Source organism: Myotis daubentonii, chromosome 14 (assembly GCF_963259705.1).
Source record: "Myotis daubentonii chromosome 14, mMyoDau2.1, whole genome shotgun sequence".
In the NCBI taxonomy this organism is placed as follows: domain Eukaryota; kingdom Metazoa; phylum Chordata; class Mammalia; order Chiroptera; family Vespertilionidae; genus Myotis; species Myotis daubentonii.
This window is the reverse complement of record NC_081853.1, coordinates 23,583,776-23,610,707: the sequence shown is the minus strand read 5'-3', so window position 1 is coordinate 23,610,707 and position 26,932 is coordinate 23,583,776. Positions and strand designations below refer to the sequence as shown.

The 26,932-nt window shown below is 46.9% G+C and overlaps 1 protein-coding gene across 16 annotated transcripts in view; it reads left to right on the top strand.

Annotated features, from left to right (window-relative positions):
- The window catches only part of ATP2B2 (ATPase plasma membrane Ca2+ transporting 2), a 205,256-nt gene that overhangs the window by 133,372 nt on the left and 44,952 nt on the right, over nucleotides 1-26,932 (top strand). For 12 of the 16 annotated variants that reach the window (XM_059663569.1, XM_059663562.1, XM_059663577.1 and 9 more), the window contains 4 exons: nucleotides 2,902-2,943; nucleotides 3,757-3,915; nucleotides 6,720-6,934; nucleotides 10,504-10,746. In XM_059663569.1, coding sequence (XP_059519552.1) covers nucleotides 2,902-2,943; nucleotides 3,757-3,915; nucleotides 6,720-6,934; nucleotides 10,504-10,746 — 659 coding nt within the window. The remainder of the gene's footprint in view (nucleotides 1-2,901; nucleotides 2,944-3,756; nucleotides 3,916-6,719; nucleotides 6,935-10,503; nucleotides 10,747-26,932) is intronic. The other 4 variants (XM_059663572.1, XM_059663566.1, XM_059663565.1 and 1 more) reach the window with 1 other exon arrangement.

Sequence of the window (26,932 nt, the reverse complement as noted above, 5' to 3'; positions counted from 1 at the left end):
CTGAGAGAGTCCATAGAGGTTGAGAGGTGCGGGGCTGAGGCGTGGTGAGTGAGAGAATTACTGTCCCTTCTCCCTCTCTCCTCTGAGCCAAATCAGGATAGAAAACAAATTAGAGATAGAAAACAAATTCAGTGGCAGTATTCCCCCTGCCTTTACTATCCCAAACCCCATCCCAACTGAAAGATGGTTGGGCACCATTCATCTTGGAGGCTTATGACTGCCATTATTCTTTTATTTTTTTATGATTATAAATATAATCACTGTTTAATACATCTCTTATAATCGTGATTAATAATACATTACTCTTAACTCCAGACATTTACAGGGCACTTTGAAATTGTTGCATTTCACAGAGAAAGAAATGGAGAAGCTGGGAAGAGGTCTCCTCATGAATGGTCTGTCTCCCCATGAGTCAAGTCCCCTCTCCATGCATCCTCCACATCCATGCTTTTCACACCCATGTCCCCGATGATACTTGAAGAGAACAGACCCATTTGGCAAAACTGCATCTGGCATCGGATGCAGAGGGGCCTCCTGGTCTCCACCCAGTTCCTATCTTGGGTCCTGTCCTATATCCCAGCTCCCCTGAAACACAGTCCATCCCACATGGGGCCAGAGCGGGCTGTCCCGCCACAGTTCAGGGCCAGGCAAGCCCCCGTTTAGCTGAGGAGAACCCCAGAAAGTCCTTTGCTTCTGAGAAACCAGGCCATCTGCACCAGAGCACACCCAGAGAACACAACTCCCTTCCTCAAGCATATGCATTGCTGATTATTTTTCTGGCCACGTGGTGCCTGTGGAAATAAAAGAGGAAATTGCTAGCTTAGTTAATGGGCACACGCATGGGCTATTGCCCCTGATAATATGCAATACAAATAAAGGCCCCTTTGTGCCATCTAAAAGCAACTACTGAAGCGGAGTCCTCTGGTGCCCAGTTCATAAAGTTATGTTTTAAAATGAAAATAATTGTGTAGTTCATTTCTGTTTGCTCTGAAAAGGCCTTTTCCTTATTTTGTTTCTTAATTTTGTAGAAAGAATTTTACAATAGAGCAACGGGGCCTTTCTCTTTGATCCCAGCTGGGCCGCTGAGCCTTTGCTGTGAGAGGCAGCGGAAAGAGGGGGAGTGGGGTTGAGGTCCGTGAAGGCCACTGTCCCTCCCCCCAAGTCCCTACAGTGGGGTGTGGTGATGGTGATGACACTGTTGATGGAACTAACAACCTAGCCCAGGATGTTCTATTTGAGGACTGCCTCTAAACCTTCCCTGGTCTCAGTTTCCTCATCTGTAAAATGAGCGAGGAAAGCCCGCCTTGCAGGGTGTCAGGGAGACTGACGGGAGATGACACTTGCACACTGCAAAAGGCTGAATGGGCCGGTGATTGTTACTCAGGCCCTTTTATGTTCTGGGGGGAGGGGTGAACCTTGCACCCCCATTTTACAGAGGTAGGAGCAGAGGCTGGGAGAGGAACGCCACACAGTCAGTTGGTGTCAAACGGGGGCTTCGGGAGCCCAGTCCCCCGGGGCCACCTCAGTGCCCCTCCCCTGGGCTCAGAGGGCTGAGAGGTGGCTGTGTTCTCCCCGACTGGGTGGAAACATGCACACACTTTGGAGCCAGCTCTCCATTTACCCACTGAGACCCGGGCAGGCCTCAGTTTCTCATCTGTAAGTGGGTATAAGTATAGGGCGCCCTTGTAGAGATGTGGTGAGGACTAGATGACATCATGGAGGTCATGTATGCGCCTGGCACATGGTGCGTTCTTTCGGAACGTGAGCTGTGGGACTCGCCTTTGCAGCAAATGTCCTGGGGTAGCTGACCTCCTTAGACTCCTCCAGAGGTGGTGAGGTCTGCATGCAAAGTTCTGGGCGAACTTAGTGGGCAGGCCTGGGGGAGAGGGTGTCCCTCTCCGCAGTGCCAACAGGTAAAGGCAAGTGTCTCAGCCACCAGATAGGAGCCTCCGGTTTCTCTCACTTGCCAACACAGCCTACACCTCTGGCTGTGGACAGGGCCTCCCAGGCAGCCCTGATTAAGGGGTGGGAAGCTCTAGACTCAGCCTTTCTCCAGCACTAGGCAACATCAGACCCTGGTATGCAGGGCCAAGGGTGGGGCACTCATGGGAGCCCACCAACCCGACCTTTCCTATCTAACGTTGTCTGAGCTGGTCAACCTCAGAATGAAGAGTACACATCCAAACAGAAAGGAGGTTGGCAGCTTCCCCTGGGAGCTGGGGTACTCCCACCAAGGCCCCTGGACACACTTGGGGTACCTCAGAGCCCACCCTTTGCATGGGTTACTCTCTGTCAGGCTGGGCATGGGGTTGTCCATGCCGTGGTTTCACATCCCTTCAGAAGGAAAAGGAGAAAATAGTATTATTTCTTCTGGAGCCAGGAACCAAGGAATACATTAACCAAACTCTTCCCCATGTCCCATTCTAGTGTCTCTCTCTCTCTCTCTCTCTCTCTCTCTCTCTCTCTCTCTCGCTCTCTCTCTCTCTCTCTCTCTCTTTCTCTCTCTCTCTCATTTTCCTTTGCCTCCTCTCAGCCCACAAAAAGCACCAAGCAAATTACTCATGGGTACCTGAGAACTCTCACTCCTCTGCTTCCTGCAAGCCAACCCTGGTCCCTTTTACCCTCAAGACTGTCCTTTAATCTGTAAGATGCCTAGAGCCAAAATAATTCCCACAGAAACACTCTCTCCAAGCCCCCAGAGAATCAAGACAGACCTGCAGCCAACGCGCTGGCAGGTTTGTTCTTGTCTCTGAGGCATCCCAGTATCCTGTGTGGAGGGATGGAGTCGGCTTGGCCCTTCCTCCATCTGTGACATGAATGTCCGTGGCCCTGTGGCATCTTTGTGATGACCGATGTGTGTTGTCTGTTCTCTGTTGTCTGTTAAAATTCTTTGTCGTGTAGGTAAAATGCAGGATGGCACTGTGGACACCAGCCAGAGCAAAGGTAACCCTTTTGTATTAACCGGGTCCTGTGGTCCCTGCGGCCCCTCCCCACCGGTTCTGAGGCCTACGCCAGAGGCAGATGCAGCTGCAACTATGGGTGCCTGACGTCTTTGGGGGGTATAGCCATGATTCACGTGGCACCAGGCCAAATGGAGACATCACCTGGTGAGGGTGGGACACCTGCAAGCCAGCTTCTCCCAGCCTTTGAGCTGTGCTGCCCGTTTAGCTGAAAAATTGAAGCTGGTTGTTTGAGATCCTTAGGGGATAAGGAGTAGGACCTCAGGCCACTAGTTAGTCCTGATCTGAATGAGGAGAGGGCTTGGCACCCATGGATGGGCACACTCTCTTTTACCTTTTAAGTCTCCTTTTTTGTCCCTACTATCTGGTGATTACTTAATATCCCAACGACATGGCCTAAGGACCACTGGGTAAAGCCCAAGCCTATGTCTTGCTTGAATGTGGGAAAAACCGACAGGTCATTGGGAGAAGACCCAGAGGAGCCTCCAGCCCACTCCTGCTGGGAGTCCAGGGTAGAGCCTTGTCACTCGCTGCTGTGTCCTGGATTCCAGGCCCCAGGCAGGCTGTGGCCCTGGTTGCAGTGTCTCTGGCTGGAAGAGACAGGACACCACCCCCATCTCAGGGCTTCTGTGCCGGCCATGCAGGGGCCCAGGCAGGGAAGTGGGTATCTCACCACACTCCCCCAGGCAGGCAGGGTGGGGGCCGGCATCCCCACCCTGCAGGCTGACCTGTGTGTGTGCATGTCTGTGTGTCTGTACGTGTCTGTGTGTACACACGTGTGCTCTGCCACCTGCAGCCAAACAGCAGGATGGGGCCGCCGCCATGGAGATGCAGCCCCTCAAGAGTGCTGAGGGCGGTGACGCTGACGACAAGAAGAAAGCCAACATGCACAAGAAGGAGAAGTCGGTGCTCCAGGGCAAGCTCACCAAGCTGGCTGTGCAGATCGGCAAGGCGGGTGAGTGTGCAGGATGCGAGGGGGGACACACAGGAGGACCCCAGGCAGGCCCTGCCCCAATCTGGGCCTCAGTTGCCTCATCTGTGAAGTGGTGGGTTGCATGAGATGGTCCCTGAGACATACCCTTCTCCATCACAGCAACCAGTCTGTGCCCTTACACAGTAGGTGCTCAGTTAGCACTTAGAGAGAAGAGTGAAGCTGAAAGCCTGAGTTGTGGGGCACATGGCCTGTGTTCTTGTCCAGCTAAGGTTGTGAGAACTTAGGCAACTAACTTCCCCTAGCTCTGAACTCCTGCCTCCTGGTCTGTGAAATTGGGATGCCCAGTGGTCCCTACTTCACTGGTCGCTATGAGGATTAAAGGAGATTATGCACAGAGTGTTTCGCACTTGGCGGGTGTGGTGACTCGAGACGGGGCAGGTCCTGCAGGGCCTGGAGTTTGCAGGCGTTATCCTGAGGGCAGTGGTAGCCATGGAAGAGGTTTGATCAGGGGATGGCAGGGATGCATTTTGGACTCCATAATGAGCACCCCAGCTGCAGTGCACAGGAAAGATTGAAGAGGTTGGGAGCAGTGCCAGGATCCCCAGCACAACAAGCTGGGCTTCCCAGCTGAGTTGGTAGCTGCAGGTGAAAGCTGGTGACAGCCCCTCTGGCCCAGGAAGCCGAGCCCAGCTGCAAGGTGAGCCCTGCCCATCTGACATGGCCTTGGACTCCCCTTCTGGGTGAGGACGTGGCAAACACCAAGGCCTCCCCACCTGGCTGCTTGCTCCTCCATGGCTGTCTCCCTGCTCTAATTATAGGCACCACAGTGTGGAGAAGGGAGGCAAATTACAGGCTTGGCTGTCTATATTTAAATTCGGGGTCCTGGTGACAGCTCCCGGCTGCCGGGAGCTTGGCTTCCCGCCCCTGGCGACTGTCAGACAGGGATAGAGCAGGCTCTGAGGCTCCGCAGCTGGAGGGGGTGGGGAACAATGGGCACAGAGATTTCCGCCATCCCCACCATGGAGACTCCCAGGAAACATGGCACTGCCACTGCGGGGCAGGGCAAAGCGGGGAGAACGTTGTGGCTTTCAAAGTCCGCCCTCATCTCCCTCCCCTCCTTGGCCCTGCCAAGGATGGAGTTCAGAGTCGAGCACCTCTGGGTTTGCATCTCACCTCTGCTTCTCTCTTGTGTTGAATCCCCTGAAAGCAGAGCTGAAGATAGGTGGGCTTGGGATTTGGAGAGGGGGTGCACACAGGTGAGACCTGTAAAAAGTAAAGGACGAGATAGGGCCAAGGAAGAAGCCAGATACAGCTGAGGTTTCGGGGGGGAAATCCCAGTCTCCACCTGCTCCATGGGGAACGCTGGAGCAGAGGACCTCTGCAGGGTCTGCTCCACCTTGTAGCAAGGGGTAGGTGGTGTTGGACCCCCCAAATCAGCCATTGAATATTGGTCATCCAGCTGGAGTGGAGTGCATTCCCAGGCACTTCCTGAGAAGGAGACTCCAACACCCAAGGGCAGTTCTCTGGCAGAGGCACCTGCACAGCAGCTAAAGCACAGAAACTGGCAAAAAGGATTGCAGGGGATCCCAGCAGGCAGCCACCTGCATTTGCTAATTCTACCATGCCTCCCTGGCTGTGGCCTTGGGCAAGTCACATCCCCTCAGTTTTCTACTGTTTCCTCTGCCAGGAACTGTCTTCACCCAGGTCCTCACCTGACTGCTCCTTCTCATCGTTCACCTGTCTGCTCATCTATCACCTCCTCCAGGAAGTCTTCTCTGGCCACCCTCTCCAAACATTTCCTTGTGGTCTTTTGTAGTTTGGGGGGGTTTTTTTTGGGGGGTGGAGCGTGGGGGTTGGTTTTGGGGTAAAACCACTTAGTAATCTATCCTCTTAACCAGTTTTGAAGTGTACAATGCCACATTGTCACTACAGGCACCATGTCGTACAGCTGGGCTCTAGAACGCACTCCTCTTGCATAACTGAAACTTTATACCCCCTGAAAAACAACCCCTGCTTCCCCTCTCCCCGCAGCCTTCTGTTCTCTGCTGCGAGGAGTTTGCCTGTTTTGGGTTCCTCATGCACGTCCTCCTCTGTCTGCCTTACTTCACTCAGCAGCATGTCCTCCAGGTCCATCCATGTTGTCACAAACGGCAGGAGTTCCTTCTTTTCAGGGTTGACTAATATTCCATCGTAGGCATGCACCACATTTCCCTGCTCTTCATCCGTCAGTGGGCAGTTAGGTTGTTTTCTTATCTTCGGCCCCGGTCAGGATCTAGCATGTCATCTGGAGTCTTCTCCACAGCATTATCCGTCTCTGAATTGTCTTGTTCATGTTTGTTTCCCGTCTGCCTTCACCTCTAGACTGTCAGCTTCCCAAGGGCAGGGACTCTGTCTGCTCTACTGCCCTGTCCCTAGTGCCTGAATGCATGAGTCAGTACATGGCACTGACGGCACATCATTATTGTGTGAGAGCACCATCCAAGCAGTTCGATGTATCACGTGGTCACTCAGCACACATTTCTTGAGCACCTACTATGTGTCGGGCACTGTCCTAGGCACTTTACATGCAGTGATCACATTTGATCCTTACAAAGCCATGTGAAATCAATATGCATCCCCATTGTATAGAGGAGCAGCTGAGGCTCTGGGAGCGTCAAGGACTTGCCCCAGGCCGCAAAGCAAGTAAGTGGCAGAGCTGGGATGTGAGCTAGGCTTGGCCTGACCCCAGAGCCCTTTTGGCCAAGGGTGCGGTCCACCGCTCACTTCCCAGGGCCCCCGACCCCCAGGACCGCCCCTGAGCAGGCCCCTCCCACCCCGTGTTGCAGGCCTGGTGATGTCGGCCATCACGGTGATCATCCTGGTGCTCTACTTCACCGTGGACACCTTCGTGGTCAACAAGAAGCCATGGCTGCCCGAGTGCACGCCCGTCTACGTGCAGTACTTCGTCAAGTTCTTCATCATTGGTGTGACGGTGCTGGTGGTGGCCGTGCCCGAGGGGCTCCCTCTAGCCGTCACCATCTCGCTGGCCTACTCTGTGAAGGTGAGCTGTGGGGAGCAGGACCAGCCAACTGGGGGTCTGTGGGGTGCCCATGGGCCATCGCTGGGGTTGAGAGAAGAGCTAAGAAGAAGGGAATGGACACATGGGAAGCTCACAGAGAAGATGTAAATGGGCACCCAAACTCACCTGCCTTCAGGGGCCTGTGGCAAACTAGAGAGCCACACCCTAGCTAAAGGGACAACGTTATTCAGCCCAGCCAGTGTCACTTTGTGGGGACACAGGCCCAGTGTTGCCAGATCTTTACCTTTTTTTTTTTCCAAGAGAAGCCAGAAATCTGGACTTACTATAAACTCTCCTTATTTTTAAACATTGACAATCAATGCAACTTTAAACAAAAAATAAAATGCAGACATCACTGTGCAGGCCCAAATCCATCACACCCAGAAGTCCGGCCGTCACAGGCACGGGGCCCACCATAGCCTTAGTGCGTACATGACTACTAATCTCAGTGGTCATTTCCTACAGTTTGAAAGAAATAAGACTAAAACAAAAAGGACGTCTGACTTTAGGAAAGGCCCCTCCTCTCGGGAGTTGGGCTGAAAATACAAGGTTTTAAAAGCAGTTCAATGAGGGCACCTTCCTAAATGCTGCCCTGATGGCACAGCCCCACCACCCCTGCCCCCAGGCCTATGGCCATCTTCACAGCCTGAGCGCTGAACTGAGCAGGCTAGTATCCCCGTGGGCACTGCACGCCCAGCCCTCCGGAGGGCACCTCCAGCCTGGCTCACCCCCAGGTCCTCACATCCTGCACTCATCCTCTCTCCTTTTCACGCTGCGGGCGGAGGGCTGCACTCCCCTTTCCCAGGGCCCCCATGCCAGGGTGACCCTGCAAGGGTGGAGGCCTGAGCGTGTTGATAAGTAAGGCATTCGCTCTGAGACATTGGCAGAGCCGCCGGAGGGCACGGCGAGCGTCAGTTTCCAAGCTGGAATTTGGGCTGGGCTCGCCGATGTAATTTCATACAGAAAAGAGATCTCTAGGCAGGTGCCAGAAAGTGGCAGCGCGGTGTAAAGAATACGGCCCTTATCACCTCCCTGTTTTCGGGCTCTCCGAGAAACTCCATCCCACAAACCAGAGCCCAAACAGGTCACAACACGATGCTCAAGGGCCAGGGCCCTGGAGATGAAGGTGCTCACACAGCCAGGAGTCAGGACCCTCACAGGAGCCAGCTGAGCTCGGGTGGAAGGGCTGGGGTCTCCTTGAAAGTCCTGCGGAGTTGCTTTGGGGGAATTATGCACAGACATTTTTAGGCCGCTGCACCTTCTGCAGTTTGTATCTCTGGCACCTGGTGCCTGTAGCCGTCTTAGATAATGTTACTTACACAGTCGCTTGATAGACTTAGGACAGCACCCCAACCCAGGAAAAGCACACTCTCCCCTCTCTGAACCTGGACTTCCCCCCCTGGACTTACCTCAAAAGAAAAGAGATGACCACTTAGATCAGCGCTGTCTAAGAGAGATCTAGTGTAAGCCGCAGGTGTGATTTTAAATTTCCGAGGAGCCACGTTAAAAAGAAAATTTTTAAAGAAACAGGCAAAATTAATTTTAATAACATAATTTACTTAACCCCATATGTCCAAATTATTATCAAGCCAACATGTAATCAATATAATGAGTTATTGCTTGAGATATATTTTACTTTTTTCACAATAAGTGTTCAAAATCATATGTGTATTTTAGACTTACAGCACATTTCAGACCAGCCGCATTTCCAGTGCTCAGTAGCCACATGTGGCTACTGTATTGGGCAGCACGGGCCTAGGCCTTTTTAAGCCCAGCAGACAAACCTTCCTCAGCGAGTACAGATGGGCACAAGCCCGCTCGAGGGCCAGGGTCCTGGAGATGGAATGATCCAGCTCGGAGGTTAAACAGAGCTAGGCTCAGATCCCAGCTCGAACCCTCACTAGGTGTGTGCGCCTGGTCACGTCACTCGGCCATGTCTTCTTCAATTGCCAAGAATCCTCCCAGGTTTCACGGATTCTTCTAACATCAGGCAAGAAAATAAGTGCAGAAGAACTTTGCAAACTGTAAAGTGTGTTGCAAATTCAAACTGCTGTAGGTCATCCATTCAACATACTTTTATTGTTACAGTTACCACAGGTTACAATAAGAGACACTGCAGTAGTTATATAATCCCACCAGTACTCATCTGGGCCTCTGGTTTTCACACTGTGGGCGGAGGCCCCGACGCCAGGATGACCCTGCAAGGGTGGAGGCCTGAGCATGTTGATAAGTAAGGCATTCGCTCTGAGACATTGTCATTAAAGGTATTCTAGCTGCACTCTCTTTTTACCCCTGTTATAAAGAGTTACAGTGAGGAGAAAGAATAAAAGAAATCAAATTCCTAGTTCCAGGCAAGAACTACAGCTGATTCAGCAACTTTCACTCCAGCAACATTTCATGTCCCTCCTTGCCTTTTGGTCACTATGATGGAGGGCCTGCATGAAGCAGGATGGTTCCTAGAGAATTACTTTATTTGCATTACTTGCTTGAGAACCTGGAAGAAGCTAGGAGTGTGAACCTGGGAAGAGAGAAAGAGAGGTGATTACATTAGAAAATTAATAATAATATGTATAGTAGGATTCTGTTTTTGTTATGAATTTTTTTTAAAAAAGGATGTTGATGTGTGGGGTGTATCAGTTATGAGTGGTAGCATTATGGCTGATTTGTGTGTGTTTTTATGTGTCTATAATTTTTAAAAATTTGTGATTTTTATCATGCAGATTACAGCATGTATTTCTTATAGAAAAAATAAAATCTATAGTTTTTTTTAAAGACAATAAAAATCTCCTATAGGTCTACCACCCAAAGATAATGACACTAATATTTTTATATTTTTCCAGATATTGTCCTATATCTATAAGCACATATATCCCCCAAGTGTATTTACTTTTGGTGAAACCAAAGTGACAGTGAAAACCAGGCACCAGTTAAAGATGGTACATTTGAATAAAATTCATAATGAATAAAAAATAGTTATATTAGGGTGTAAGAGAAAAATATTTGAAGTAATCAGAGAGGGACCCAATCTTAATTTATCTTTATCCTTATTTTTCCATAAAGAATGTAGATTACTTCTGTAATCGAAATTAATAGAATCAATTAATCAACTTATTTTTTTAATCCTCACCCAAGGACATGCTTTTATTGATTTTAGAGAGCTAGGAATAGAGGGGAGGGAAGGAGGGGAGAGAGAGGGAGTGAAGGATGAAGAGAAACATACATCAATGTGAGAGTGAAACATCAATCGGCTGCCTTGACTAGGAATCAAACCCACAACCTTTCGATGTATGAGAGGACGCTCCAACCAACTGAGCCAGACTGGCCAGGGCAGTCAATTCTTTTAAATGGCTCAGCTAATAAAAGGGAGGGAAGGGTGGCACACACAAAGGAGCCCAGGTGTCAGAGCCTGTAGAAACCAGGATCCTTTGCATGTGCAAAAGCAAAGGGACAGACTATGGCAGCCCTTCCTCTTTTACTACATGTTCACCCAGTGCCCCCGGCACCCCACTTCCCTCTTCTCACTGTCACCCTCTCACATGCCCCTCCCCCAGAAAATGATGAAGGACAACAACCTGGTACGCCACCTGGATGCCTGTGAGACCATGGGCAATGCCACGGCCATCTGCTCAGACAAGACGGGCACGCTGACCACCAATCGCATGACGGTAGTGCAGGCCTACCTTGGTGATGTCCACTATAAGGAGATCCCAGACCCCAGCTCCATCAATGCCAAGACCATGGAGCTGCTGGTCAATGCCATCGCCATCAACAGCGCCTACACCACCAAGATTCTGGTAAGTGGTGTAGTCTCCACTACAGAGAGCCATCTCCATGGGGGATGCAGAGGTACTGGGCAGGTTCAGCACCATGTTTCATATTTTTTTAATCCTGCTGATGTATTTTCAGGTGATCAGATAGTAAGTGACTTGATTCTCTTTGACTTAAATTTTTATGTTTGTATGACCAAAAACACAGGGTGGGGCAAAAGGAAGTTTGCAGTTGTGAGTACATTAAACACAAGGTTTATTCTTGTATTATGTATTAATTAGTGTATTATTTTCCATACAAACAACTGTAAACCTACTTTTGCCCCACCCTGTGTATATATATATATTTAATTGTCATTTTTATGACAGAGTGTGTGTTTATTTTTATAAATTTATTGGAGTGCCATTGGTTAATAAAACTATATAGGTTTCAAGTATATAATTCTAAAATACATCATCTGTATATTGTATTGTGTGTTCACCACCCAAAGTCACATCTCCTTCTATCATCATTTATTCCCCTTTATTGTCTTTTTAAAATCCTGTCATTGCCCACCCCCTAAAAGAATCATGTTAAAAAAACGTTCTTTATTAGTCAGCTTTGCTACCTAACAAACTACTCCAAGACTTCCTGGCTCAGATCAAAACTATATTTAGGTCGCAATTCTCTGAGTCAGCAATTCGAACTGGGCTTAGCTGGGTGGTTCTTCTGGTCTCAGTGGGGCTAATCTTGGCAGGACTGGAGGCTGATGAGAATGGCCTCTGCTGGGTGGCTCATCTCTGCTCTTTGTGATCAGTCCCACCTCCTCCAGGCTTGTCTGTTGTTAAATAATATAGATTCAACTGAGTAAATTTTAAATATCTTACTGGTTTATTGAATGGTTCATGAATCGGGCAGTATTCCATCTAGCAAATAGAAAGGAGCTCTGAGGAGCTGTACAAAATGGAAGGCTTTTATAGGTAAAGGGGGGAAAGAGTGGGATTGTTTCAGGCGTAGGTAACCTACTTTGGGGTTCAGAAGGGAGCTATCAGATGAATTCCCTCACTAGTGCTGACCAGGAAATTCCAGATTGATTGGTTAAGATTAAATTCCTGGGAGAGGCTGAAACTGCCATTAGGTTAGGCATAAAGTATTGGTTTGGTGATGTGGATTTAGCACAAAGGACTCCATTTCTGGCCTCTTACCTCTTTTCTAACAATTCCTCCTTTTGACCAGACTCTCAGCTTAACTGAGAGAAGTGATAAAACTTTAGGGCATTAACCACTCTCAGCTACCACTTTGTATTTCTCACAGCTTTTACTGACCCTCTGTGTGATTCAAAGGGCATGACTGAATTTCTGTGATACTCAGGCCACAACTTCAGGTTCACAATTTTGAAAGTCAGTCACTCTCGTCATTCCTTTTCTGGTGATCCAGTCTTAGGCAGATCATCTGCTTGGTTAGTGGCTGCAAACATGCACTTAAAGCTTTTGAGAGACTACAATATGCCAGTGAGACTACTCTGACTATGATAAACAGGGTAATTCCCAGTATCTAGAGTGCACTTTGAAGCCATGGTCCCCAAGATCTAAAACAATTAAAATCAAATAAGTCAAAGGAATTCCCTACTGAAGGTGTCACCTTTTTAAGCCGAGTAGCCTGCTCAGTGGTCTGATGTAATTGTGTTTCAACTTCATCAGAAGTGTTAATCCAGGTGCAATAGGTGGTGTTGGCCACAGTTTATAGACACCTTCCTGCTCAGCTAAAAGCGGATAAGGAGACTATTATCAGGAACAACTTTGGCCAGAGAGTCTAGGATTTTTCTTGGGTAGCTATCACCTTAGCAATGGATTCTGCAGTATCCTTAAGAGTTTAGGAGAGGTTTCTAATCATAACCTCATTTATATTTACTCCTAACCAGGGAAGTAGAGCTGTCCCAAAGGAAGTGAACCCTGAGTTATGAATGCCTTCTGGTGGGGCCTTTCTAACTCAACAATGTAAATTCAGTGGAGTTGACCAATGAGGTGCCCCACTTTGTTGTGTAAACAGTTAGGGGCTTAATTAGATAACCTAAGAAGTGTTAGCCAGTTGTGTGCCAGCCATCTAAGCACTCGCAGGAAAATGATGACTGCCACAGACAGAGATAAATCCTGTCAGGGCAGAAACCACTTCCACTTCCTAAAGGACTCATTCGCAGGGATTGTTATACTTGCCTGTTCAAGCCAGAGGTCACTTAGGTTTTCAGGGTGTTCTGGAAGTAAATCTCCTAGCAGGAAATAAAAAGTTGTTTCAAATTCCAGAGGTTACCCCTCTTAGCAATGTCCTGGGAGATATGGATTATGGAGTTATTGTTATGCCCAAAATTTCAAGATCCCCAAGAAACCACGCCAGGGAGCCAGTCCGATGCAAAAGCAGAGGGTCTCTTATACAAGCTCGCTTGGTCCTCCCCTTGCCTCCATTACTGGGTGCAAGAGAGAGCCCCGAATCCCAAGAGAACAAAGAATTTATAGGGCTTGGGGTCGGGGGTTGGGGCAGGGTGCAGCTAGGGTCTGGTTACACAAAGACAGGGGGGGTGGCCAGCATACTTTTGGCCTTGGGCTAGTTTCCCCCGCTTTCCCATTGGCCGAGATAAGGGCAGGCTGAGTAACTTATACACCCTGCGGCTTCCATCAGTCCTGCTCTGTCCTTTCATTCCCCCCTTGTCTTGGAACTTCCGGCTCAATCATGAGACAGACTGCATTTCTATTCCACCGTTGCTAGAGGCCCGTACTGGGCATACAGAAATGGTCCGGTGGAAGGGAAAGAAATCATTTTAGCTTTCTATTGAAATAGGATTTTTCTTCTTAAAATTCCTCCATGGCTATTAAAAAGCCAAATCAAGATTAATTTATCTACTGTCCTGATGTTTGCATAAACACAACAAGAATGGTAACTGACTACCTTTGCTAGAATTTCATGGTTGAACCTTAATGTGCCCCGTAGGGCCAGGAAGCCAAGCCATCCAGATGCCATCAGGCCTGCCTGCAGTATCTGCTGAGTTAGGTGAACCCCTCACCTGTAGCAACTCCACCTGAGCCCACGCTCCAGGCTTTAAGGCCCATCTCAGTAGCCCTCCTACTCGTTGCGGCCCAGAGTGTGTGGGGGTTCTGCAGGGATGCAGAGGCATCTTTACTGCTCCCCTTCTACTCTTACCAACCGCCAGTGATGGTAGGGCATGGGCCTGACGCTCCAGCGCCAGCCATCTTCAGGGCTCCCAAGCAGGATACCAGGCTTTCTTCGTGGCATTCTTAGTGGCTTCAAGTCTTTAGAGCTCAGACAGGGCTCTTTAAAACATGATACTCCAGTCAAAGTTTTCCGTTAATAAAACCATTATTAGGAACCTGTCTCATTGGATCTATGCAAAGAAACGTACTTATTTAGCATTGCCAGATCTCGGAGGAATTACATAAGGAGAAAAACATACTGATCTACTCTAAGATTTTCTGACTTCCCTTGCTAATTTCTTTTCATGGATTTAAAACAAAACAGCAACTATTGGCATTAAACTTTCTTTCTATGCATAACTATTCCTCAGACCTTCTATTCTAAACAGGCTTTTTCCAGCTTTACTACCCCTGACATGGGCATGGTCACGCAGGCCTGCAAGACAGTATTACAGGCTGTCAACTGTTAGCTGTCTCTCAACAGAGACCAAAACCTGATGGGCACCCTTCCCTGCCCAGTTGGGCACTTGTCCTCTTGGTAGCTAGACACCCTTTACTTTTGGGGGTCACCCCACACAGCTCCCTTCCAGGACAGCCAACATACATTCAAACCTGCAAAAGAATCAAAGGTTAATATAACATATCAATACAATGAAACATAATATTGGCATCATGGCCGCTTCAGGTAGCCAAATCTTCTACTAAACATGTGATTCTATAAATGGTGCTTGTCTTTTTGGAGCCATGTCCATGAAGATGCAGGCATTATCTAAGTGTATTACACAGTATTGTGGGGGCTCCTGGTGACAGGAGCGATCGCGAGTCATGTTACCGGCATCAGGCAGGTCAAGCACGCCGTAGCTTGAGCTTGAGCAGGTTGCGTTGATCTTGATCGATCGATGCTCCATTTGGTGATGAAGTCTTTCCAGATGGACCCAGGTCGCAATGCCATCTACCTTGAGAGCGGTGGGGGTCGTCAGCACCACAATGTAGGGACCCTTCCAACGTGCCTCTAGGGTCTCCCGGCGGTGCCTTCTGACGTAGACCCAATCTCCTGGTCTGTGCTGATGAGGAGTTGGGGTTGGGCTGGTCTCATAGATGGCGCAGAGGTGTGGCCAAATGTCCTCGTGCGCCCTCTGGAGCCCTCTCAAGGAAAGAGATAGTTAAAGAAAAGCCACCCAGTCCCCGCCAGTCTCCGAGTCAGATTCCTCCTCTCTTGGAGAACTTCAAAGTCCTGATGGCTTCTAGGTAACTCTGTTTATTAGTTACAGCGCTCTGCTTTCTTGCCTCTCTACCAGTTCCTTTTGTGGCAGAGCAGCAACCAGGCCTCTTTCAAGGGAGTGCGCTAGAAGGCGTACCAGCCCCTCCTTTGCTAGCAGCAACAGGTACCAAACCCTTTCAGTACATTTGACCAGCTTCATTCCTGCCCACCTTTACAGATTCTAAGGCCCATTGTTTTCCTTTAACCAGCAAGCCAAATGACACTGACCTGTATTATTTAATTCAGCACAGGCAGGGGGAAGGGCCCATGGAATCTCTGCCCTGAGGAACTGTGAGCCCCACCCTTAAATGTCCCAATCAGACTAGAAAAGCCACAAATACCTTTTAAATCTACCCCAGAATTCCAAAATCCCAACCTAGCACAGAATATACTTCCACACTTACATGAACAAATAATTATACCCAAGTAGACATACAAACATCAAATAAACATTCATACTTACATCCTTTCAGTGAACAAATACTTTTACAGTCTTGGGATCTTGAGCAGACAGGAACAGATGGGGAGGGCTCCCTTTCTCACATCCACCATTAGTGACCAGTCCCAGCTCACTGGTATACCATTCATTTAATATTTCTTTTTTTCCTTTTATTATATCAAGGCCATGCTTTTCAGGTAGCTAGAACTCTTAGCCTTAATTCTTAGGTGATTAGCAATACATTTTAAGAGACACAGAAAAAAGAAAAATCTTTCTTGGGTAACCTAGGTAAAACTTAGGAAAACATTTTCAACACTTAAAAACAGTTCTCAACATAATAGGATTTAGTCTTGACCATGGAATCAATTACTCTTAATTTGTTTATGAGATTATGTATAACTGTGGTTCTACTGCTATCATACCACTGAAATTATATTAAGACCGTGATTGCTAATTTATTAAGTATTAAATAAATCCGTGAGGCTAGCACACTTTTTGCCCCATCCGCATTTCCGCAGTAAAACTCCGCCTTAAAACTCCACCTCTGAAATTCTATCCTCCCTTAGTAAGCAGACACTCCTTTTGTGATTGGCTAAGTCAGAGGGCGGGGCCTTTGTTGTTCCAAGATGGCGGCCCCCAGGGGTGCGGCACGCCATGTGGCTGACATGGCGGCTGCCAGGTCACACAGCTCAACATTGTGGCTGTCCACTGTTCTCTGACAGAGCAAACCAAAACCCCTAAAAGGTAGATGGCCAACATTATATTGTAGACAAACAGAAATCTCATTAGCTGTTTATACTTTTTATAATTATCTTAATATCAATTAAGTTTAAACTGGTTTTTGTATTAAAAATCTTCAGTTGAGGTCACAAAATCAATCCTCTCTTCTCAATCAGATTAATAAGCAAAGGCATTTTCAATTAACAGATTAACTTAGGCATATTTAGATCAACATTTCAGTATTATAAATTTCAATGCTTTTAGATGATTTGCACTTAAAAGTTTTAAGTCTCCAGCCAATAAGCCTGGCATAGCTGCTAAAATGGTCACAATTTTCCTGCTGGGGAAGTCAAGAAACAAAACCATAGCTATTCACATGTAAACTTGACTATCAACTTCCTGGTGGTACTTGCCTCAGGGCGGGAAATTTCAAAAGAGCTACTTTAAATCGCCTTGGGAAACCTGTCTGCATTTCTTTCTCAGGTTCATCTTCACCATTTTTGAGGCCAAAATAGTCTCGGGATTTTATTCTGTACCCAGCAAAAGGTCAAGTTCAGCTCAAAACTATGCGCACTCGTTTTTAAGCTGGCCTTTTCCCTTTACATGTGCACAGAAATCCCGGATGCATTTATAAATTTGTAAATGCTTTTCAATTACAAGAAGGATTTTAATTTTAGAATACTTGGGGAGGGGGTGACCTGTTTCCACAGACCCTCAGGCGGCCGCCCGACCGCCACACAAAGGAGGGGTGAGAGCAGTCCCCCTCCCTCCACATTCATACACTTTCACCAGACATTCATTCAGAGTTTAAACAATCCATTCAATTCCTAACAACTTCCCCATTCCTGAGGGAGCTCTAAAGCCTCCCCCAATCTCCTTGAAATTATTAATCCAGCAAGTCCACAAAATAAAACGGAAACACAAACAACTAAAGGGCCCAAAGAAATACAGCCTTCCAACTCCATGGAAGCAAAAAAAACAAAAAACAAAACAAACCGAAAGCCAGACATTGGCTGCGCGCCAACCAGCAGGAGCGACCCGCGTTTTCTCAGATTGAGGGGTTCCTACAGACCTTCCGACTCTGCGGAAGCAAAATTTCCCCTCTTCAGATGGAGGATCGGGGCGCCCCCCGACTCCTCCTGCCTGTCTCAGATTAAGGGGGTTCCTACAGACCTTCCGACTCCGCGGAAGCAAAGCTATACCCCTTCAGGGGCGTCCCCCAGCTCCTCCCGCCTGTTGATCCTGTGCATCCACTCAGATCATTATTACAGGCATTTACAGGCATTTACAGATTTCAGAAGTGAGCTCACACCGGATAGATACAAAACAAAACACACGACACAAACAAAACAAGACCTACCGCGGTCAGTCAGGCCCTCCGGACTGGGGGTCCCCTCGATGGTGTTGGGGATCCCGGACGAGCCCCCAAAATGTTATGCCCAGAATTCAAGATCCCCAAGAAACCACGCCAGGGAGCCAGTCTGATGCAAAAGCAGAGGATCTCTTATACAAGCTCGCTTGGTCCCCCCCTTGCCTCCATTACTGGGTGCAAGAGAGAGCCCCGAATCCCAAGAGAACAAAGAATTTATAGGGCTCGGGGTCGGGGGTTGGGGCAGGGTGCAGCTAGGGTCTGGTTACACAAAGACAGGGGGGGTGGCCAGCATACTTTTGGCCTTGGGCTAGTTTCCCCCGCTTTCCCATTGGCCGAGATAAGGGCAGGCTGAGTAACTTATACACCCTGCGGCTTCCATCAGTCCTGCTCTGTCCTTTCAGTTATCTTTCCAGGCCAATGCCAGAGTAAAGGAATGAAAGAGAAGAGAGGGTTTCATGCTTCAAGTATGAAGTCTTGACCCAGCCTCTCCGGAGGCAACAGTCTACATGGATGTCAGCTAATTCTCTTCCTAATCAATTTGATGTGGAGCCTCCAGCATTTGTGCAGGACCAGATATCAGGTGGCGCCTTCTTTAGCTGTGAGATGTGTTTACAAGGCTCGAGGCCCTGAGGTCAGCCTGCAATCTGGATAGTGAGGGGGACCTGGTGTAGTCCCTTCCCAGAAGATTTAAGGGCAGTATTTGTTCTTAATGATTCCAAATCAGAGGGTGGGAGAAAATTGGAAACATTAATTTGGATACAGGTAGCCAAATTTGTTTAGAAAACTAGCAGAATTTAAGGTCCAATCCAGTTTATAAGCATATAACAAAACCTCAAAGACAATTGTCTTAGCTTGGTTGGTGGCAAGGATTAGAATCTAATACAGACAAAGATGCAAAAAATTTTTCTCCCTACAATTATCCCATTTCTCTTTTCCAAATATAATCACAGCAAAATTAATTTGTTTGCATTAGACTTGGTCTGATTATTTACATAAGTGCAGCAAGAATAGTGGTTGCTTTGCTGGAATCTTGTAAGCAAGATACCATGGCCAATTTTTCCAAGGGTATTTATTGGCCTTAAAATCATCTGGTCAGCCCTAGCTGGTTTGGCTCAGTGGATAGAGCATAGGCCTGTGGACTGAAGGGTCCCAGGTTCGATTCTGGTAAGGGCATATACCTCAATTGCAGGCTTGATCCTGGTCAGGACTGTGCAGGAGGCAACCAATCGATGTGTCTCTCTCTCACGTCGATGTTTCTCTCTCTGTGTCTCTCCCCTCCCTTCCACTCTCTCTAAAAATAAATGGGAAAATATCCTCAGGTGAGGATTAACAAAAAAAGAAAAATCGTCTGTTCATATCTGAGTCTATGCACTTCTTTCTCAAAGGGGATATTCTAGTCCAAGCCTTGGTAATATAACCAGTATTTCCCACTGTATCCTGTTACAAGAACAGATTGTCATTGGACTTAACTATGTTGTCATGAAAAGAATACTCAGGTTTCACAATTCTGGAGAAATAAAGTAGGGAGTAAAAAGTAAATGTTTCATCTTTGTTTACATAGATATATCTTACCAAATTATTGATAGCTAAAGAGAAAAAAATTTCCTGCCGGGCTAGCATGGCTTAGTGGTTGAGTGTCAACCTATGAACTAGGAGGTCATGGTTCGATTCCTGTTCAGGCCACATGCCCAGGTTGCAGGCTCAATCCCCAGTGTAGGGCGTGCAGGAGGCAGCCAATCGATGATTCTTTCTCCTCATTGATGTTTCTATCTCTCTCCCTCTCCCTTCCTCTCTGAAATCAATAAAAATATATTTTTTTGAAAAGAGAGAAAACGTTTCCTTAAGTCTGGTAAAGCAAAACATTAGAGAACCATCGATGCTTCAAACAAGAAGTCAAAAATTATCATCTTCCTCCTCAGTTCATTCAGTCCCATGTTAATAATTCTTAGTTCTGCTTGAATCCAGTTTTTCCAGAAATTCTTACCCAGTTCATTTTAAGATCTTAAAGTCATCAGAGAACTGTACTGGTCAAAGTTCTCTCATGAATCTCCTCGAAGAGGAAGCACTTTTGCAGGAACGCGTTTCTAAAAGCACCAGAATAAAACAATAGCTCTCTGTAATGACCAGACTTTTTAAATGCCCTTATTAAAGATCTAATAAGAGCTCATTATAATGGAATTGACAATGAAACTTGGTTATCTCTGTAATATATAACAATTTAACTTGATAACAGGAATTATAGCTGATGACATCACACCAGGACATATCAGATTTCCAAGAATTTCACACAATTTCTGGAACACTTATAACATATACCCATTCAGATACAACATAAAGAAGGCTTAGTATTACTTTTTCTTTTACAGTGCTTCCCATATGACTTAACATATCAAATAAGCCTAATTAGTTTGTCTCCTTTTTTTATAAGGAGAGAGAACAAATCTTTTGAGATGTTTCAAGGACCCTCTGGAAAATCCCAAAGTTAATTCAAGGTCAAAAAGAACTCATTTAAGATTTGATTTAGGGCCAGAACTGGTTTGGCTCAGTGGATAGAGCGTTGGCCTGCGGACTCAAGGGTGCCAGGTTCGATTCCAGTCAAGGGCATGTACCTTGGTTGTGGGCACATCCCCAGTGCTGGGCGTGCAGGAGGTGGCTGATCGGTGTTTCTCTCTCATCGATGTTTCTAACTCTCTACCCCTCTCCCTTCCTCTCTGTAGAAAATCAATAAAACATATTAAAAAAAAAAAAAAAAAGATTTGATTTAGGGGAAGTTTGTCAAAAATACCAAAAAAAAAAAAAAATTTCAAACACTGGTTAAATAGAATCACAGTTCACTGTGAAACAATACTTACCTGTTTAACCAAAGTGAGAATAAGGACTTTAAAGGCAAATTTATACAGTTCTGAGCAAAACTTAGTTTTTTTAATATTGAGAAGACTACATTAGTTAGGAGATTTACTTAAGTAAACAAACACCTGATAAAGACAACATGGAACATAGGTGATTTTTATTTCAATTACAGTTGACATTCAATATTATACTAGTTTCAGAAGTCTCATTTTAAGTTTTTAGCTATGAGACATGCACAATAATATAAAACTCACTAATTATAAAACAACTAGAAGCCCAATGCACAAAATTCGTGCAAGAGTAGGCCTTCCTTCCCCTGGCTGCCAGCACCGGCTTCCCTCTGGCACCTGGGACCCTTGCTTCCCTTGCAGCCCTGGCTTCGTCCGGAAGGTCATCCAGAAGGACATCTGGTCTAATTAGCATATTACACTTTTGTTATTATAGATAGTTGGAATAAATTAAGTTTATCTGCTCAGATGGCTAAAGTTTTTCCTACTAATATTTGTGGAGAAGGCACATGATTTTTTCATTCACCTGAATCCCAAATGACCTTTCCACCTTTCATTTTCTTTCTGATAGTCTGTAAAACGTTCTTACCTCAAAGATACAGGGAGGGACTGCGAGTTCCTCCAAGGACTTTGGTTTCCCAAGGCCATTACAAGCCTTTGAGATAAACAGGGGAGGTTTGGGGGTTGCTGAAAGAAACAGGTGAACTTTGAACTGCCTCTAGAGCTTATTTCTCGTTTGGCAAAGATGTATAAGACAAGGACAGTTGCTCTCAATTCCCCCAATGAACTGGTTTGCAATTTAAATGACATCATAGATTGATCTACCCACAAATCCTTTTACAAGGGCTTTAAAAGGTTTTTTATCCCCTCTGGGTACATAGTTTTTATTTGAACTTAGGGGAAAAGGCCTAAACATTTTTCTATCAGGCTCTGCCTTTCGGCCAAATTCTAACCACAGAGCTACTTTGTAGTTTTTAGTTAGGACAAATAGGAAATATTTTTGGCAGCCCTGGCCAGTGTGGCTCAATAGTTAAAGTGTTGGCCCTCGGGTTTGATTCCCAGTCAAGGTCAGGTATCTGGGTTGGGGCACATGTGGGAGGCAACCAATCAATGTGTCTCTCTCACATCAATGTTTCTCTCTCCCCTCCCTCCCTCCCTTCCACTCGCTCTAAAAATCAATGGAAAAAATATCCTCAGGTGAGGATTAACAACAACAAAAATATTTTTGACAGTATTGAACAACCCCTTGGACTCAAGAGGGACCCCCAAAGAGAGTGTAAAAGACATTTTATTTTCCTCTCTCTACTGGGGACTGACTACAGACAGAGATCTGGTAGAGCTGACTCTAGTATAAATTTTCACCTTCATCCGGCTTCTGCCAGTTTTTCCAGGTTCCCACCTGCAGTTCTGAGTGGGGTTTAAAGTAGAGAGTACAGCTTCAATACTGTGTTTGCCAGTATTGGGCAAGGTTGTTTTGTTTGTTTTTAATTACCTTTAAGTTTAGTTCCCCCTTGGCTGTTTTAGGGACTAATGTAGCCATTTACCAGAGAATGCCTCAGAGGCTCATCAACTCTGGGAGGGGTCCATACGGGGGCCCTCCTTCGAAGGTAGATGCAGGGTGTCTGTAGGGCCCTTACCTTGGCAGAATTTTGTTTACGGTCTGTAGTCTCTCCAGAGAGGAAAGACAATTCAGACAGAGGATTCCTAGGATAAATACTCAAATAAAGGAGGGGTGATGGGAGCAGTAAGCGTTGTGTCCATTATATAGCATTTTGTGTTAGATACCTCTTGTCTCCTTAATGTTTTTCCTTAACTTTTGCCTGAAACTTTTAGTGGAGCTATTTCGGAATTTTGTAGACTTTTGGAAGTTTCTGCATGCCAATTAAAGCAGGTATCCCATTCTGTTTGTTTAATTTGGGAGCCTTCACTTCAAAGTGCGCTTCTTAAATGACCTTATCTCATTGGCACATTCCCCCTAATGGCCATTGTAATACCTCTGAGGGCTCACAGCAGTGTAGTAAGACCCCAGCCCAAATGGAGTACAGCCCACATTTCTGTCTGGCTGTATTTGGGGTCTCCAACCTGACAGTTACCAAGCCAAGCTCTCAGAACACAAAACAAGCTTAGTGAGATTTTGCCATTTCTGTAGATATTTATAACTTCTGGAACCCTAGTTCTTAGTTATAAAATAAGTAGGTGTGCTGGAAGGTGCTACACTTAAATCTTTAGATTTTAAGGATTCCGTCCCTTTTCAGCAGAGTTTTTGGGTCTCTCAAAGCCAAAATAATACCTAAAAGGGACATGTTGCTGGGTTAGGGATTGTGCTGTGTTTTGCAGTGACCTTGTTATACAGAAATTTTCTTAAGGTTGGCAGGCTGACCTAGGGTCAATCTAACCAGATCTGTGACCAATTTATCCTAACATGGGAATCTTTGCAGTAGGTGGTGAGTGTTCTAATAGCTCCTTTTACTTATTTATTTGTAATAATTTTTCAATTACAGTTTACATTCAATATTATTTAGTATTAGTTTCAGATGTACAGCATAGTGGTTAGACAATCATATACTTTACAAAGAGTTCCCCCCTGACATTTCTAATAGCTCTTAAATGCTCAACCAATTTCCACCGATTTTTGTGGTTTCCAAGATTCCCATTAGCAACAACCTTTACCTACTGGACCCAGTCCAGCTCAAGTCAGGCGCAGTCTAATCCCAGACCCAGTTCAGTTTTTTTAAGTTGGACCCAGTCCAACTTCAGGCAGAACCACCAAGAGATTCCTACATGGAACCTGGGGGTTGGGGAAAGGATCGAACCAGCAGACCTCAACAAATGGGGACTGTGGGCTGGGGGCTCCACATAAATGGGGAACTTGGAACTGCCCCTACAGTTCCCACGTGGGTCCTGGGACAGACTCAAGGGCTGGGGTTTCTAAGCAGACAGGGAACTGTGGAATGCCATTTAGATGAGTAGCACATTGCAAAGAAAGCAGAGCTCAGAAATAAACGGTATTTGCCCACAGCCCTCAGAGATGGCAAGAAAGACAGTGAACTCAAAGGCTTTAAAGGGTACCAAGCTTATGTTTCTCATTGTCCCAGGATGCCTTCAGAAGTTTGCTTTGGATACCATTGATGCTACCAAATTTGTTAAGTAACAAAAATTCAACTGAGTAAAATTTAAATACCTTATTGGCTAATTGAGTGATTCATGAGTCAGCATCCCATTTAGCAAGTAGAAGCTGTGCAAAATGGAAGGCTTTTACAGGCAGGAGAGGAAAAGGGTGGATTGTTTCAGGCGTAGGTAACCTACCTGTGGGGGACAGCAGGGGACTATCGGGTGAATTCCCTCACTAGTGCTGACCAGGAAATTCCAGATTGACAGGTTATGATGAAGTCCCTGCGAAAGGCTGAAACTGCAATTAGGCGAGGTAGCAATTAGGTGAGGTATTATGTCGGGCTTAGCACAAGTGACTCCATTTGGGGCCCATTGTCTTTTAATACTGGGCTTGTTCACATTGTCCCTATGCTACAATCTATTGACTAACCCAAGTCAAGAGACCTGCCCAGATTCAAGGAGTAAGGAAACAGACTCCATTTCTTAATGGAAGGAAATGCAGATTCACATTGCAAAGGGCATGGTTTCGGAGGGGAGACTAATTATGGCCGTTTTCACAACCTACCACCAGTGACACTATGTTGTTAGTGACAGTAGTGGTATTCCTAGCTTTGATAAGAAAAACTCTCATGTTCCTGCCTCCGCTAAGCTGCCATGACTCATCATGCTGTGATCCCTACTTGGTTTAGAAGCCCAGGTTGCCTTTTTTGTAACTCACCAGCATTTGAGCATTTGGAGGGAGAGAAACAGAATTGTCCATCCAGAGGTCAGCTGGCAACCCGGAAATGTGGGGCATCTCTACATGTGAGCATCTGGTTGTGCAGCTGAGCTTTTTTGCTAACTCTCCAACTGTGCCCTCGCTCTGCCCTCTCCACTCTGCCCCCGAGACCGCTCACACCTTCATGAGCAGGTTGGGCTGTGGGAGCTGCCAGCACTTTATTGCTCTGGGGAGGAGAACAAGAACCAGCCTCAACGGCCGAGGGCTGGTGGGGGCAGGAAGAGGAGGCAGCTCCTGCCTCCATACATTGGGGCTGCAAGAACTGCACCCAGAGCCGCAGGCTGAGGGAGGCAGACCTGACCGAGGGAGAAAAGGAGGTTGAGAGGACGCATGCAGACAGTGAGAGAATCCGGGGTGATGCCAGAAATGATGACGTTTTTTGTCTTGCCCTTGCACCCCCACCCCCAGGCCCAGTTTGGAATTCAAGGGAGGTGAGCAGTGCTTTATTCCATTCTCCAGGCCTTTCTAAAATAACGGAGGTGCTGTTAATAATCTTATCCTTCACACGTGGCAGACAGGGGAACAGGGTGGGTCCCAGAGCAGGCTTCGGGTGAAGGGGCAGCCACTTGGATTGAGATATATGTTATGCAATTACAGTAAAAGGGAGTTGTGGGACCCACCTGGAGGGCTACAGCAACATCACTGCAGTGATAAATAAATCTCAATTAGGCAGCGTTTCTTAGCCTTGGAGGCAAAGCTAAAATCTCATTCCCAGATGTAGGTTGACAGAGGCTGTGACCAGGTAACTGAAAGGACAGGGGTCAGTCAGTCTCTGCAGAGAAGGTGTAACTACTGAGACAGGAGAGAGGTTAGGGACCTGGGAACTAGGCAACTTGGTTTAGAGTCAGGCCAAGTCACTTCTGAGGCACCAGTGTCCCCTTCTGTGCCTGGAGCCCTGGCATCCTAGGGCCCCTGTGCCTCTCTCTGGGTGTTTCCTAAAGGAACCCTAGCCATATGGTTCTCCTTGCTGGGGCTGATGGCCTTCAGTGTGAAAGGGACAGCAGAGCCTCCTGGTATGACTGGGTGGTGTTAAAGCTTATCTTCTGGTCAAGGCCAGTTTGGCTAGATGGATAGAGCATCAGTCCTCTGACGGAAGGGTCCCAGATTCAATTCCAGTACCTCAGTTGCAGGCTCCATCCCTGGTCCTGGTCAAGGCATGTGTGGAGGCAACCAATCTCTATCTCTCCCTCTCCCTTCCACTCTCTCTCTAAAAATCAATGGAAAAATATCCTAGGATGAGGATTCTCTCTCTCTCTCTCTCTCTCTCTCTCTCTCTCTCTCTCTCTCTCTCTCTCTCACACACACACACACACACACACACACACACACACTAGCTCATCTTCTGGAGCCAAATGGCCTGGGTTCAAATCCCATACTAACTGTGTGAATGTAAACAAATTATTTAACCTCTCTATGCCTCAGTTTCCTGGGGAAATTATAAGATTATTGTGAGGATGAAGTGAGTTTTAAATGGAATATGCTTAGCACAGTGCCAGGCACATAATCAGCATGTGGTATAATCAGTGTTATCTTTATTCAGCAATAACATATCCAGTAAATAAATAGACAGCAGAGACATCAGGGCTACAGAGGGAAAAGGTCCTGCTCAAAGTCACACACCCAGTTAGTGGCAAAGCCAACTTGCAGGTACCCTAAACACAGCTGTTGAGTAGGGTGTCTTGGTCTTCTGAAGGAAGCCCTAGGGTCCAGAGGATCTGATTCAGAGCCAGAGGCTAACAGCCATTGGGGGCAAAGGGACTCTTGGGGACCGCCCTTCTAGGCCCAGAGGAAGCCTGAGCAGAGCAGAGGCTGCTCAGTCCAGGGCAGAAATCCAGCCTCTGCCACACCAGGCTGGGAAAGCTGGACTGCAGGACATCCTAAACCTGCAGGAGGAGACAGGCAGGAAGGACCTGCAGTGTCTTCCCTGATCTTTGGTTGGTAAACAAGCCTGGCCTGGGGAAATAAGACCTGAGTAAGGCTGTCTTTCCCTCTCCATGAAGACACCGATTCTCCTGTGTCTTGCTCTCTGGTGGAGGTGGTGGGCTCTTTGAGAGTGAGAGACACGGCTGAGTCATCTATGGCCCCTGGCTTAGGCTCTTAGGAAGTACTGGTTGGGCAAGTGAGGTAAGCGAATTGATTGGTAAATAAATGTGTGTGTGTGTGTGTGTGTGTGTGTGAGAGAGAGAGAGAGAGAGAGAGAGAGAGAGAGAGAGAGAGAGAGAGAGTGAGAGAGAGAGAGAGAGAGAGAGGATGGGGATGGATGGATAGATGGATGGGATAGGTAGATGTGGGTGGGTCGGTGGGATGGAAGGGTGGATGAATGGATGAGTGGATGGATGGATGGATGGATGGATGGATGGATGGATGGATGGATATGAACTAATAAGAAGCTCAGGACATGACTGATATTTCTTCCTCTACTTTCCTGTTCTTGTGGTAGAAAACGGTAGGAGTTAGGCCTAGTCCCAGTCCCATGGTCAACACTAATGCT